Source organism: Gymnodraco acuticeps, unplaced genomic scaffold, assembly GCF_902827175.1.
Source record: "Gymnodraco acuticeps unplaced genomic scaffold, fGymAcu1.1, whole genome shotgun sequence".
Taxonomy (NCBI): Eukaryota; Metazoa; Chordata; class Actinopteri; order Perciformes; family Bathydraconidae; genus Gymnodraco; species Gymnodraco acuticeps.
In genome coordinates, this window is record NW_022990966.1 from 2,849,944 (window position 1) to 2,866,544 (window position 16,601).

At 39.6% G+C, this 16,601-nt stretch overlaps 1 protein-coding gene across 1 annotated transcript; it reads left to right on the forward strand.

Moving 5' to 3' along the window:
* The first annotated feature begins 1,198 nt into the window (after positions 1-1,198).
* LOC117558919 lies at positions 1,199-3,599 on the forward strand. Its single transcript, XM_034235474.1, has 3 exons — positions 1,199-1,240; positions 2,286-2,457; positions 2,691-3,599. Exons 1-3 carry the CDS (start codon positions 1,214-1,216, stop codon positions 3,590-3,592), a joined length of 1,101 nt encoding a protein of 366 aa, XP_034091365.1. The 5' UTR covers positions 1,199-1,213; the 3' UTR covers positions 3,593-3,599.
* The last annotated feature ends 13,002 nt before the right edge of the window (positions 3,600-16,601 follow it).

The following is a 16,601-nucleotide window of genomic DNA, read 5'->3' on the forward strand; positions in this document are numbered from 1 at the left end:
TATCCAAATTAAATGTTTTTCATTATTTTAGTCAACCCTAAACAAATTGATTGTACCTTTTAATAATGACCTTACATGGTCGGCAACGTTAAATTAACTTCAGAAAATCAAATCTGTTCTTAATTTTAAGGCGTAGTTGTAGTTCAGTCCAACGTTTCATTTGGATTCATTTCTCCAACAGTCAACTATTTTCATAAAGAATATATATATTTTTCAAAGTCAACTTTATTGTCAATCTTACTCAGTTTGTGTTTATAGACAGAGATCAAAAAGACGTTTAAATAAAATTATACAATTTACAGATATGTATACAAATATATATATATCCTACACCATCATGTATAATGATGGTGTATGATGTAGAAGGAAGTGTGGTAGATAACAAGTAAATATAGAGTTACATACAGATCCATGTTACAGCAAAAGATGGAATAACTAAGAAGCATGCAGTATAAGTTTTGAAAAACATTTGATCAACAATAAAAAAGGATTTGGTCAGGATCTAGACTCAGTGTGTATTTTATTAATTAATCAATGCTCTCTACATTAGGAAAACACATACCAGTGTACCAGAGGGAGTCACACACAGCTGTGCCTAGATAACCAAAATCCTTGAATCTACACACAGCAAATAAACTCAAATGACACAACGAGAAAAAGGAGATCACACATACAGTATAGTCGATATAAAACGGGCCGCTTCAATCTGAAGAGCAACTAAAACAAAACACGGGAGTGTACCTTGTTCTTGTGAACACTAATGTTATCCACAGCATACACAGAGACCACGAATTTCTTAAGGAGAAAACTAGTTACTAAAACAAAACAAGTTAGTGTACCTTGTTAGCTAATGTTAGCTATAGCTGACATTAACGTTACACATTGCACTCATATTACTCACTGAAACCTTGTAAAGCCGGTCCCGCTGCTCTTACAGAACCGACTAACTCCCCTTTCGTGTATGTACAGCTCTCAACATGCCCAGACTTGTAGTGATTTTCACCTCGTTTTATACTTTTCGCCTCATTCTGAAAGAAACAGGTGACATTTGCTAACGTGACGGCCGTCTTTGTGATGGTGACGCGTATTGTGCGAGACCAAGCGAGTAGCATGAAGCTGCAGCGTCGGAGACGACACTTGTAGAACCACACACACAGGTCCCGCGTCACGAGCACACACACAGGTCCCGCGTCACGTGACGGAGCACGTTCACATGAATGTGAACGTCAACGCAGAGAATGTGAATAATGTGAAGTGCTTTTACAGTTTTATTTGTTTAACATTAATAACAATTCCGGTGTCTTGAAATGAAGTGTGATTAGCCAACATTAACTATGATAGTGTTAAGGCAATACAAACAAACATCTGTTTGCTTATGATAGCTTCTAACCGTATTAAAGTCTCTAAAAACAACTATTCATTAGCTATAGCTTTCGGCAAAAGCATTAGCTTCGTTAGCATATTTGATCATTTGTTTAATGAAACTAGCGTGATTTTGGCAAGCCCAACTAGGTGTCATAGTTGATTAATTGAATCACTAATTACAGTAATAGTGTGAGTAATGTGAATCATGTTTTGTTTTTTTAAGTTAACAACTATTCTGTTGTATTGAACAGCCATACAAGCAACAAGTGCTAAATGTCATCTGTTAGCCTATGATGACTCGCTGTAAAACCAACTGTTAACCATTTTGTTTATTTGTTTAATGAAACTGTATGTTATGGTTATGTTATTTGACAGAGGCTTTTATCCAAAGTGACTCACAAAAAACATAAAATAACCATAATTAACATTAGAATTCAATACAAATAGTTACATAGTCAAGTTACATTACTTATTACATTTTTAACAGGGTAATTACTCATCTGTAACCTACTACATTTAAAAAAGTAAACTTCCCAACCCTAATGATTAATTATAGTCAGCTAATTAATTAAACTTCAACGGATGACAAAAGCATGTCAATATGTCCACTACATTAAATCAGCAGTAGCCTAAGTTCTGTCTTCAGTGTAAATGCTTCTTTAATAGTCATTGTATTACAATTTGAATTCATTGTAAATAATCTTCACTGTGCTGACTGCCTGTTTACCGTTTATCAGACAGTGTCATCATTTTGACATGTTTTTGTAATATTGCATGAGGTGTTTTAGTCAGTTATGTCGGCCTATTATGTAGGTTAGAATCTGTCGTGTCAGAATCTAACAATTAAGCCTAATTTATGTCTGTCTGTGAAATTGTTTCAAAATGTTCAGTTTGACCAATTAGGCTCTCTCTTTTTCAAGATGCATATTACAATCCGAGAGGGGAGATCCTTGCCGGACCTTCAACGGTGCACGACGTGTTGCAATGACTTCCACTGCCCGTTCTGTGTCTCTCGTTTATTCTCTCCAACAAAACACTGCAAGGTGAAAAGCCATCTCGAGAGCCACTTCCAGCGTGCAGTTCTCCATGAAGGTAAAGTTAGCTTACATTCTCTTGTGAAATGCAAATGGAGTTGCAATGTGTCTGCATTAAAAGCAGCCTAAATGTTATGATCAGTTCCATTTGAGCAATACATCAAAACAAGTCCTATGATTTGTTTGTGGTGACCAGTTACTTGATCCAGATGTTTGGTATTCATAATTTACACTTTTAAATAATATGATCACAAAATAATAATACTACAATTCTATGTTCTTATGTTTAAGGGTATACCATTCACAGATGTGGATTAAATTGCCGACCAGACTATCATTTTCACTGCTGCTACTGCCAATCCATGCATACTCGCAAATCTGGCTTTGTAAAGCACCTCGCTTTGTGCAAGGCAAAGCACTCTGCCATAACCCCCATCATCCCAGATCCAGCAATCCCCATCATCCCAGATCCATCAACGCCCGTCATCCCAGATCCAGCAATCCCCATCATCCCAGTGCGAAAGATGCAAAGGGTCCGTGTAGAGCCTGTACTCAAGAAAAAATGTCCCATATGCCATGTTCTCATGAATAATTTTTTTTTGAAAAGGCACATGGAAAGAAAGCACTCTGCCAAACAAAAGGACATAACCGCAAGTTCACACCTACCGAGTGAATGCATAGATCCTGAACATGGAGTCTATGCTGTCCACAAAGCCTTCCATGGAACAAGTATTCCTCTGCATGTTCAGAATAAAGTGTGGGGAGAAAATCAGCATGTGTCTTGTGAAAATAATGAGTGCCAGGTGAACCTGGAGTTGGCATGGAGGAGTGGAATTAAAGCCTATCAATGTACACATTTAAAATCCATAACCTACTGTTCATCCTATGCCTCCCCTATTGAGCTTGATGAAGATATTCTAACGGAGATGGTGAACAACAAATGGTTTGGTGAAGATAAAAAGAGCCTCTGCCTCGTTCGGCAAAACCTTGCCAAATGTAACCACGTCCCTTTATCTGTGTACTCGAAAACTGGAACCCCGAAGACAACAAAATATGTATCCTCCATTTGCTGGAGGGAACCCTTCAGCCAATATTCAGAGTGCCACGACCAGAGAGGGAACAGCAGACCCCGCCTCACCCCCAGTGAAGAATCAGCAGACCCCGCAATAAAAATAAATAAAAATGTATTCTGAACTGAAATGCCTCTCAGTCAAACTGCTTGTTTATCTTTTGCAGGCTGGTGCATGAACACACTAACAGTTGTTTTTCAGTAATCTAGCACCTCTTCGAAGACACCTTTGATTTATTAATAATAATAATGAAACGAGAATTATGATACTGTAGAAGGAACAGTGTTTAACAGTGTTGTTTTCTTTTGAATAATAATGAAACGAGAATTATAAACATACCCAAAACTAAATTAACAGTGTTGTTTAATATACATATAAAAGACTATATTTTTGAAATTCATTTTTGAAATTCTCAACTAAATTAACAGAATATACATATAAACATTCATGTGAACGTGCAACAGAATATGGTTCCCGTCACGTGACGCGGGTCACGTGGGACCCCGTCACGTGACGCGGGACCTGTGTGGTTCCCGTCACGTGCCGCCATGACGCGGGACCTGTGTGTGTGCTCGTGACGCGGGACCTGTGTGTGTGGTTCTACAAGTGTCGTCTCCGACGCTGCAGCTTTATACTATTGGACCAAGCGGCAAACTGTGGGGTAGAGCCATAGACTGTATATATAAATGGACGTAGGGTCCGTGACGTCACCCATAGGATTCTGCAGAGTTGCCGTGAAGCCCTTAGTAGGCGGAGTCGGCCACTAACGGCTCGACGGTGTGGTCAGAGTCTAACTCCCGCCTTCTCCAAATAAGGGCAAAGAGGCGGAGCTGAGGCGGAGCCGAGGCGGGACCTGCTGCCACCGAGCGTGACGTTCGAGTCCTAGCTCAGGCTAAGAAGCTAAGCTAACATGCTCTCAGTATCAATCGAATGTAAAACATGATTGATGAAAGTAGTAAATCGGTCAGATTTGACCCGAAGACAACAGGAGGGTTAATGCCATATTCACTTAGTAACGCATGAACAACTTTTACAAATATTTCTATATAGTCTGTGTTGGTAAATGTCATCTAGGTTGCACATTTCCTGCTGAAATACATGCATACCAAGTCACTGCGTGGCACTTTGGTTTTGATAAAACAGTGTAGTTCCACTATATAAACGTTACATTCATAATCAAACGAGACAATCTGCAAGATAATTAGCTATTTGGTATTATTCTTAATGCTTGTCATTCACACGTTAATAAAATAAAATAAGTACCGATACATAGCAGAATAATTGTGGCGGTGTTCAGCTTAATAAGCCTTGCTCAACATCATTTATTTAGCTAATACTACAGCGGGCTGCATGCGAACCAAGTCCGCGTTACGATGCGTTCCTTGATCTCCAGTTATAACGCCGGACTCCGCCGCTGGCCGAAGCTAACGGAGCCCCAGGGTGCTAGCTACGGCGACCGGGACGCGCTAGCGAGCTAGCACCCTGCAGCCCCGTTAGCTTCGGCGGCGTGGACTCCGGCGGCCCACCCCTTTTAACATATGCTCCCGTTTAGCATTATGGGCGTCATAGCCATATAGTATAAAAGTCTTACCCAAGGCTGAATCATAAACTAAACTGTATATATGTATAAAGGGTTACGTCCTTAGCTGGCTAATAAGCTACATAACAGGCTAAGCTAACAAGCACAGAAACACCTGCTAACGGGGTTAACATGTATAATATTATCATTTTACTCACCGAAAAAAGCTGAAAGTAGACTTCTTGGAAGATCTGTTAGTACATTCAAGCGCACAGCACGACATTTTAATTATCTGGTATTTGTAACAATATTCCCTAACAGGCACGATCACCACGAACTAGTGTTAATTTCGTCAGCTATTTTTTAATTTAGTTTTAGTCTTAGTCCTGTGTTAAATTTCCTTTTTAGTTTTAGTCATATTTAGTCACCTTCATCCTGTTTTTATTTAGTCAAGTTTTAGTCGACTAAAAGTCTGAGCATTTTAGTCTCATTTTAGTCGACTAAAACAGTAAACATTTTAGTCAAGATTTAGTCGACTAAAAGTCTGAGCATTTTAGTCATATTTTAGTCAAAGAAAACTAATTATTTTAGTCTACTTTTTGTCAATAAAACTGTTGAGTATTTTTTAGTCATCAGATTATATAGAACATTTCAGTCAAACAAGTCTAGCCAAAACCAATAATTTGTCATTTTAGTATATATAAATAAATAAGATTATATCTTGTCCTTATTTGATGAAAAACACAGGTTGAATGATTAAGAATGCAGCTTTGCAGAGTGTATCTGGTTTGTGGTGTTTTTACCAGCTGTGTTATGGCCACATTGCTTCCCTTCTGATAAAACAATGCATTCGCTTTTTTCCTCCGCCTCATTGTAGCGAAAATGGGCCCAAATATCACGTTGTTTCTTTCTCCCAAGCAGTGGTGGCTTTAGACTTTTTCGTTGTCAGTCATTTTGACGGATCGTAACATTTCCGTCATAATCCATTTTTATCCGTCGAGTGCACAATTTATCAATCACTCGCGCTGACGGGGGGGGTATTTGGTTAACGCGAGTGCGACCACTGCTCCCAAGCCCTGTTGCCATTTCATTTCTGTTAAATAAGGTTAGTTAGACCATGAGTTAGACCCGAGTCTTCCTGACAGTTCATATTGTGCCGCTGCCCGGTGTAATTCAAATCTACCGCCGCGCGCACCGCAGACACACACAGCTGCTGCTCTGCCGCAGCCCCGGAAATGGAACTGCTGGGAGAAAAACTGACTATCAGAGATGTAACGTTATCTTTGATAATATTTCGTCTCCTCATTTTTCGTCAACGAAAGTAAAGAGAGATTTTGGCATAGTTTTTATTTAGTGAACTACATTTTCGTCTCGTCACTTTTCGTCAACGATATTGCATGATGATTTCGTTACAGTTATTGTTTACTGCCGTCGGTGCCGTCTCGTCATCGTCTCGTTTTCGTCATGGAAAAAAAGGTCGTTGACGAACATATTTCGTCATAGATTTAGTCAACGAAATTAACACTACCACGAACACAGCTAAAGGATCAAGTACAGTAACTACAACTAACTAACGTTGTAGCCTCTATGGTTGTAGCCTAGCAGATTGGACAAGTTGCTGTTAGCTGACAGTGAGGCACGTATCTGTCAATCAAAGTGACCACGCCCTAATGTATGCACAAACTTTAAGACCTAATATAAATATAAAGGGTCGCGTTAGAAAACAATTCACTCACAGATCCATAATCATGAAGGTGGAATCTAACTATATCGATAATAAAATGTATGGAGCCAGGGGTAGAAACATGTTTTTTTCTGCTGTAAAATCGGGCATTTTAACATGGGGGTCTATGGAAATTGCTCCTTTCTGCAGCCATCGCCTATCGGCCAATATATGAACTGCAGTGTGTGGCACTTCCGTATTGGCTTCCCGGCTCTACCCCACAGTTTGCCGCTTGATCTACACTCCATCAGCTGATTATTTCTATTTGCCTCACTTTATGAGCTTCACAACATGTACCTTGTTTTGCAACGTCACAAATAAATGGGGCCAATCTTCAGTCAGATGTGAATGTGTAATCTAACATTTTCAGTAAGAATAATGGACAAAAGGAGTGCAAATACAAATACAATTTATTGAAATGTGAACCAAAAGTTAATCAAATGTTTTAAATAAAAAGCACATATGGACAGAAGGTGTAAACCTATTAAATGTATTAAACACATTTAGTCAAATAAAGTGACCGACTAGGCCTGTGCAGTTGGTATCAGCTTTGCCCAGCATGGGCTCCTTCATCAGCCCTGGTCCTCCTCGCAGAGGAAAGACCCTCAGTCCTCTCCAAACCAACAGACAGGACGTCCATCACACGGAGGTTTCTCCCTGAAGTCTCTGCAGCTCTCTGGACACCAGACTGTCTCAATCCGTCCACACTGAATATGAGATTGGGAAAATGAAAATAATAAATGCTTTAGACAATAAGAAACATAAAGTTGACTGTTGAGTTGCTCAGTTTTTTTAGATTGTCAATACTATTACTTTATAACTAATATCTCAGGTTAAGAGGCATATTCAAATAAAGATTGGTCTTTAAATACATTTTGTCTTTTGAATTGTTTGTCTAAAGTCAAGGATCTATAACTGGTACTTAGTTTTAATGATAGTCTGGTTATTATGCTGTTTGGAGGAGGCCTCACAGGTAAGAGCGCTAACTAGCTACCATCACATGTACCTTAGCTTGACTTAAATGTATTAAACGTAAAGTTAAGTGATATCAAAATATAAATAACTAATGTCATGCAAACATATTACTATTTGCTTGATTCCAGTGTTGAATTTAGCACAATTGCATACAAACGTTAAGGGGTTTTAAGATTCTGAAGTATTATGCTGAAAGCTCAATAACTTAGATTATTATTTATAGTTTTGCTGAATAGTTTAATGTCCGCTTACCTTAGAAACGTAAAATGTGACGGCAGCGTGCAGATGGGGAGCATGTTAGCTTAGCTTGGTAGCTTCAGCTAGCTCTGGAACTTCCAGCTCGGTGGCAGCAGGTCCCGCCTCGGCTCCGCCTCTTTGCCCTTATTTGGAGAAGGCGGGAGTTGAACTCTGGCGTCACTGTCGAGCCGTTAGTGGCCGACTCCGCCTACTAAGGGCTTCACGGCAACTCTGCAGAATCCTATGGGTGACGTCACGGACCCTACATCCATTTATATATACAGTCTATGTGCGAGACCAGAGACCTGTAGTTCACTGAGCGGTTTCACACAAAAAAAAATTCACAGTTTTACGACACATTTTTATTTTTTTGACTTGCAAAATGTTCTTTTAAATTGACAAACATCATATGTGTCATTCGTGGCACAATTCAAACGGGATCAAAAGATAACCTTTCTCTCTCCATTTATCAATGTATAATTTTCCGCTTCCGGGGTCCCATGGAGGCTCCCGGAAGGGGAGGGACTTCGCCTCTCTATAAATGGACGTAGTGTCCGTGACGTCACCCATAGGATTCTGCAGAGTTGCCATGAAGCCCTTAGTAGGCGGAGTCGGCCACTAACGGCTCAACAGTGACGTCAGAGTTCAACTCCCGCCTTCTCCAGCCTGCTCCAAATAAGGGCAAAGAGGCGGAGCCGAGGCGGGACCTGCTGCCACCGAGCTGGAAGTTCCAGAGCTAGCTGAAGCTACCAAGCTAAGCTAACATGCTCCCCATCTGCACGCTGCCGTCGCATTTTACGTTTCTAAGGTAAGCGGACATGAAACTATTCAGCAAAACTATAAATAATAATCTAAGTTATTGAGTTTCTAGCATAATACTTCAGAATCTTAAAACCCCTTAACGTTTGTATGCAATTATGCTAAATTCAACACTGGAATCAAGCAAATATTAATATGTTTGCATGACATTAGTTATTTATATTTTGATATCACTTAACTATACGTGTAATACATTTAAGTCAAGCTAAGGTACATGTGATGGTAGCTAGTGTTAACTGTGTTCTTATTCTCAGCGTCCAGGAAAGAGAAGCTTAAAAAGGAGACTAAATGGAGTCTCTGGAGGTTCAAATGTGGTACTTTAATTAATAAAAAAAGGCGCGGTAAAGTCACAAACAGGATATTGTTCAACAGGAGAGAAAGTCTGCAGCTTCCTCTCCCAGGTGCTGGCCGTGCAGAAGAGAGCTTACAAGCATTCGTCCTTCCCGCTTGCTCGCTGTTCGCTCCTCCTCTCTGTGAGCTGTAGTGACGTAAGGGACTTCCCCCCTCGTTCGTCTGTGTCCGATATCGCGTTAAACAGAGGATTTCGACATTTTACATTCAATGCTTATTTCCACATGCCTTTTCTCCTCCTTATCTCTTTCATAACTTTATATGTAATACATGTTAACGGCGTCAATAGCCACTTTAATGATACTAATGGGCGGTAGTCCCAGATGTCGTCATGAAGGATTTTCAGAATAAAAGCTTACCAACTGGTTGTGCACAAGAACTTCTGGTTTTTCAGTATAAAACAGCATTTAAACTGACGGTATGTTTAAGGTACATTATGCTATCAAAACATTGATTTTAATTTCTAACACTAGTTAGTGCTCTTACCTGTGAGGCCTCCTCCAATCAGCATAATAACCATGTATCATTAAAACTAAGTACCAGTTCTAGATCCTTGACTTTAGACAAACAATTCAAAAGACAAAATGTATTTAAAGACCAATCTTTATTTGAATGTGCCTCTTAACTTGAGATATTAGTTATACAGTAATATTGACAATCTAAAAAAACTGAGCAACTCAACAGTCAACTTTATGTTTCTTATTGTCTAAAGCAGTGGTTCCCAAAATGTTTGTGCCCAAGGCACACCAAACGACAAGTAAAAATCTCAAGGCACACCTATTGTGCAAAATAGCCCTTATAACACGTGTTATCACTCATATCATGTAAAATATCTGTAAATGTGCATAATTATTTACTAATGCCAAATAAAATGTGACAAAGACAACTATATTACTCATGAAATATTTATTAACGAAATATTTCAGAAATTAATTTGAAACTGTATCAAATTAGGCTTCATCAAAGCAGCAACACACTCATTTAAACCAGACAGGTCACAAAATAAAAAATGAGGCAAAGGAAACTCAGCAGAAATTCAGCACAGAGAACTGTCAATGCAAGGAAGCTGCATTGTCCATGGTCCTGAACTACAAATGATAAATGTAACATTTCAGCAATCAGCATTGAAACATGTGCTATTGTAAATATGTTGCCGACTTACAAATTAGTGAGATACATGTGCCTGTCGGGGCGCGCAGATTTTTTTAATCCTTGGTGGCACTGAGGAGAGGGCCACTCGCAAGTCCTGTTCAACAGAGAGCCGCGACCTCCTGTTGTTCTTCATGTAAATCAGAGTAGAGAACGCCAACTCCAGAGATGGGGTCGTTACTACAAAAATATAATATATTACTTTAAAAAAAAAAAAAGTAATATATTACACTTCGTTACTATCTACATAAAGTAACTCGTTACTTTACACGCGCATGCGTGAGTGGCAATAACTTTCCTTACCAGCAGGCGGCGGTAGTGTGTATTTGTCATTCAAAACAGGCAACAACCGGAAGACAGAGAAGAAGAACAGACTACGTGATATAAACAAACAACAAATAGCTGTGCGGTAGCTTCACCTTAGCATGTGTTCTTTGCAGGTGCTTGTTGAGGTTTGACGTGGTGTTTACAGCAGTGGATAACAGCTTCTGGCCTGGACACAGTTTGCACCTCACCGTCACATTCCTGTCTATTCTTCGGACGAACTCAAAATAATGGGCATACCTCCACCCCTCAAAGTTATCGCTGACTCAGCTATGTTTATGCAGCATGCAGCACTGCACGTGGAGATGTGGACGCACAAGTCGCGCAGATTACGTACATATAAACCTACAAAGTACTGATATAGTAAATTAAAATGTAATTATTTTTGTGTAGTTGTATATTGCAATAATAACATATGGTTGTCACAAAATCCCACGGCACACCCGGACTTGACTCACGGCACACCAGTGTGCCGCGGCACACCGTTTGGGAACCACTGGTCTAAAGCATTTATTATTTTCATTTCCCCCCTCTCATATTCAGTGTGGACGGATTGAGACAGCATGGTGTCCAGAGAGCAGCAGAGATTTCAGGGAGAAACCTCCGTGTGATGGACGTCCTGTCTGTTGGTTTGGAGAGGACTGAGGGTCTTTCATCTGCGAGGAGGACCAGGGCTGATGAAGGAGCCCATGCTGGGCAAAGCTGATACCAACTGCACAGGCCTAGTCTGTCACTTTATTTGACTAAATGTGTTTACTTATACATTTAATAGGTTTACACCTTCTGTCCATATGTGCTTTTTATTTAAAACATTTGATTAACTTTTGGTTCACATTTCAATAAATTGTATTTGTATTTGCACTCCTTTTGTCCATTATTCTTACTGAAAATGTTAGATTACACATTCACATCTGACTGAAGATTGGCCCCATTTATTTGTGACGTTGCAAAACAAGGTACATGTTGTGAAGCTCATAAAGTGAGGCAGATATAAATAATCAGCTGATGGAGTGTAGATGTGGAAATACCTGCATTCGATCAGCTGACTGTTTTTACAATAAAAGTAGTTTCTTAGTGAATGTCCTGTACTGGTCTTAAAATCTCATAACATCAGCTTTTAATGTTCCTCTTGGATGTTCTTCTTGACCCTCAGAGAAGGAGAAAATGTTGTGTCTTTCAGGCATGTCCTTTCCTAACAAAAATTACAGGAAACATAAAACATATTATTGCAGAACAAGTGTGTTATTTATGAAAGCGGTGTGTTTGTGTGTTTAGGGGCTGTAGATATAATTATTTTGTAATTGTAATGTTTTTTTTTTTATTTCAACAATGAGCTACAAAGACAATCAGATTATGAATGAACAGTATGAAGTTCATCAACATTGAAATATATGTTATTATCAAAATAATATTTAACTGTTATCAAAACGTAGTGCAGCTGTAGAAGCTTGCTCTGTTGTCTCACTGAAAGAATAACTTTTACCACGTTTTTTACAGACAATATTGAGAGATAAATAGTAGCAGTTCTCACTATGTGTTAAATATCTTTGCCTTCAATACATTAAATTAGAAAGCTGACAAAGTCATATTGCTAAATATCTAAATGTAACTTTTTGCATGGAAAAAACCCTCAACTTAACTGATGTGTAGGTGATCTAGTATTTAGTATTGTTTAATGGAATGTATATCAGTGTATTCAAGTCAATACTTCATTCATTTAAACCAATATCTTTCTTGATTCTTTGTACAGTATGACATTTTTTTTGTACCTGTGCTGAAGTTCACTGCTGTGAGGAGTCCAGTTCTGTCTCTCACTCTCTGGTCCAGCCTGTCTGCATCACCTGGACACCTTAAACAAACATATATATATATATATATATTACATATATACTATTAACGAAGCACTTTTATACTAATAAAGGACTGGCTTATCTAAAGCCAGTTGAGTAGCACTTGAAATGTTTGGCTCAATGAAACCTGATGTACTTATATGATTCTGTTTTCTTCAAGTTTGTATTTTGTTGGTCGAACGCACTTATTGTAAGTCGCTTTGGATAAAAGCGTCAGCTAAATGCAATGTAATGTAATGTAATATATATGTAAAGTACCATGTGTACAAACAATATAACTGATTCTCTTCTGTTGAACATGTTGGATTGTGTATTGTCCGAGTCAGGGGCCTTTTTATTTTACTGTAACTTTGGAAGTTGTGTTACCAATGCTTACTGTTTATTTGATACCCATTTGGTAATGCAATTAATAAAAACAACAAGGTTTGGGTTCGTTCTTCAGATGACTGTGACGTTAACGTGTAAGCTCAATAATGAACTCCAGCTCAACCAACCATATTGTAATATCTAAGTAATCATCTTGAAATATGACATTAATAATTGTAATATACACATCTTATTGTGAGGTTGATTTCACATACACTACTTCGACGTTAACTTGTCTACATACTTGAGCATAGCCAATTTAAATTAACCTTACGGCCCGTCTACACTACAGGCGTAGAAAAAGCTTGAAGCTGGGCGTGTCTGAGGCGTGGCGATTTTTTGCGAGCAACGCGACCAACAACCAATCACATGAATCTCCCGCCCCCGACATACAAAGCAATAGCAATGTTAAAACGAAGTAAACTGGATATAAAATCCCCAAACAGGCGAAAACCTACCAGTTTCACCCACTGTCTCTGCCACCTCCCTCCATGCCTCGCTCCTCCGGTTTGTATCCCGGTAGATGAACAGAGACTGATCATACAGCACTGGGTGATTCACTACCGCTATAATGAATTTTCCCTCCATTTTTTTGAATATGAGGAAATTACCTGCGTAGTCTCTCCCAGCATACACGCGGTTTGATTGGCTAGCGCTTGTACTGGCAGATTTGCTTAAACGGGATTTCATTGGCTGACGCCAGCTTCGAGCAAGCATCGAGCTTCAAAAGTTGAACATTGTTCAACTTTTGACGCCGATAGACGCTCGCGATGCTTGCAACGCCTTGCCATGCTACCCACAATGCAGTTCGGCGAAGATTGAAAATATCCTACGTCACCCCATTCAAATAAATGGGCGAAGCGTTGAAAGCATTTTTTGACGCCTGTAGTGTAGACGGGCCGTTAGCGATGCATACAGTTCCTCCTACCTACATAATAAAATATCTCTCTACGTTACAAGGATGACCTTATTTTATCAACCTCAAACAGAAGCCGTTTGTTCAACAGTATTATCCCACTTAACGTCTATTTCGTTTTAACCTTTATATATACAGTGACAGTCTATTATTTTAACTTAGAGGCTACGATTAGCATCGTTAGCACCGATGTACACCAGTCATAGCTCACATAATTAACCTCTCCATAAAACAGGGAAAAGTACCCAAAGACTACAAAATTGCAAGAGTAACCCCCCTGCACAAAAAGGTCAGCAAATTGGACCCAGGCAACTACCGCCCTGTTTCTATACTTACCTCCATCTCGAAAGTCATGGAAAAAATAGTATATGAACAGGTCGAAAAGTACCTCGCGGAAAATAAACTAATCTATGAATTTCAATCTGGCTTTAGAACATCCCACTCCACTGACACATGCCTTCTTTATTTGAGCGACCACATCAAACAAGAGGTGGACGAGGGCAAGTACTGCGGCATGGTGATGCTGGACCTACAAAAGGCTTTCGACACTGTCAATCACCCCATTCTGATTGACAAGCTAAAAGCAATTGGTTTTGATAAACTATCGGTGAGCTGGATGTGGTCCTACCTGGAGGGGAGAGAACAGATGGTGGAGGTAAACGGTACTCTGTCCCCCCCCCCCCCCAGTGAGCTGTGGTGTTCCACAAGGGAGCATATTAGGTCCGTTACTGTTCCTAATTTATGCAAATGACATGTCATCAGCATGTGACTGCAACTTGTTCCTGTTCGCGGACGACTCAGCCCTGCTGGTCTCTGACAGGAGCAGATTGCAGGTTGAAAAAACCCTCAGCTCCGAGCTCGGCAGAATCTGCACCTGGCTCGCCGATAATAAATTATCATTACACCTTGGTAAAACAGAGTCCATTCTCTTCGGTTCGAAACATAATCTCAGCAAATCCGACGACTTCTCAGTTGCAGTGGGTGACATTATTGTCACAAGTAAGAAGGAAATTACATACCTAGGATCTATTCTTGAGGCAAACCTCTCCTGTGACAAAATGGCATCCAATGTAATAAAAAAAGTCAATCAAAGAACTAGATTCCTATACCGGATCTCCTCTCTGGTAAACAAAAACACCCTGAAAACTCTGGCAGGAGCACTCATTCAAGGGTACCACTGGCGGCACATATCAGACCCGGGCCGGGGGGCGGGGCCACATGACCGGGCCCTTTAAACCCAATAAAGCTTGACAAAAATATCGAGAGTCCGGGGTGGTAATCTGACGCTCGTGCGTAAAAAGTCGCTCAGTCAGTAAGATTACAATTTAAAACAATGTTTGAAAGAAAAGTAACTAAAGAAAAAGGTGTAATATTTAAAGGGATAGTGGAAATCCGCGAATTTTGGGTTTAACTTATGTATTTTTATTAAAAAGAAGCATATTAAACAATTTTTTTAAATTTCATGCGCCTAGTTTCATTTTATTTTCAATTTTACTGCGCCCTCTCAATGAAACGAAATACTTCGGGAATCTTCGGGTGATGACGAGAGCTCAGGAAGACGGGCACAAACAATGGCGGACATTCAATAGCATTTGCATGTGAATAGCCGACCTTTATTATGGTGAATAGATGTGTTTTGTATGGCTGTAGTGCGACAGAAAAATTCTACGTGACACAACGACATTGGATTAACCTTGAGATGCGTTTTTATTCCGTTGAACACAACTTTTGATCACAAATCAAAAAAGGTAAGACGTAATTATTGTAATATTTTTGGAACCGGATGTTGTTTACTTTCTCTTTTCTGGCTGATAGCTCCAGGAATTCGAGGTCTTACAGTGATGACATTACATGTGTGGAATCTGTGGAGTCTCAGCTTTAAATCGTATATCTTGTTTGTGCAGTTAAGATAGTAATAAGGGCATTTCTACCGTGTGTTGTGTGTAAAAAAGCGTTAGCATTAGTTAGCATTGTTTCGCTCAATGCTAATTTAAAGGCTTGGTATTACTCTTGTGTTTTTTCTAGCTAACAATTGTTCTTATTGTCAGTTAGCGGAGTTTCTTACCTTTAAAAGGGTATGAAACATTAATAGTTTCATAAATGTTAAGAAACCCTGAGACATGTGAGAGAAAAAAAACGGTGGGAGGGGTCCACTGGGGGGACCTTCGGCCTTAACTGGTTAACAATGATTAATATTTGTAAAGGCTACAGGTGATCTTAAGATGCGTGAGCTATGCTTAGGGACCTACCAGTCAAGATTATTTGTGCGTAGGGGTGCATCATCTGGCGCCTGGTCCTGGTCATCCTCGCCATTGCCCATGCCGTGAACCATCACCTCGGGCTCGGGCTCGAACAAATAAGGACGTAATGGTCCATCTTCTGGCTCAATATTGTCACCATCGTCGCTTACTGAACCGGATTCAGATTCAGTTCCTAAAACGACATTTTCGTAGGAAAGCCGAGAGGATGTTTCTGACTCGCTATCATCACTGGATACCTCGTACAATCCTTCTTCTTTGTCTGGTATATTTGCCCTTCCACGTTCATTCTGCATAGACGCCATGGTTTGTTATCGTATCGTCTTCCTGAGTTTTCGTCACTTCCGGTTAGGCTGAGAAACATTTCGTTTCTAAAAAACTTCGGGGAAGCTGCAATAAAGTGCTTCTAACATGCGTAAGGCAATTATTATATTTTTTTAATCAGGTGTGATTGTTTTGGTACGTAATTATGCTTGTATATAAGTTAAAACGAAACTATTTGAGGTTCCATTTCCACTATCCCTTTAAGATTTCGTTTTTACAAAGGGTATAGAAACGAAATATATAACAGAGATAATAATGATATAACATGACATAAAGTCCAACAAACCACAAGGACAATGAAAACATAGCCTAATAAAATGA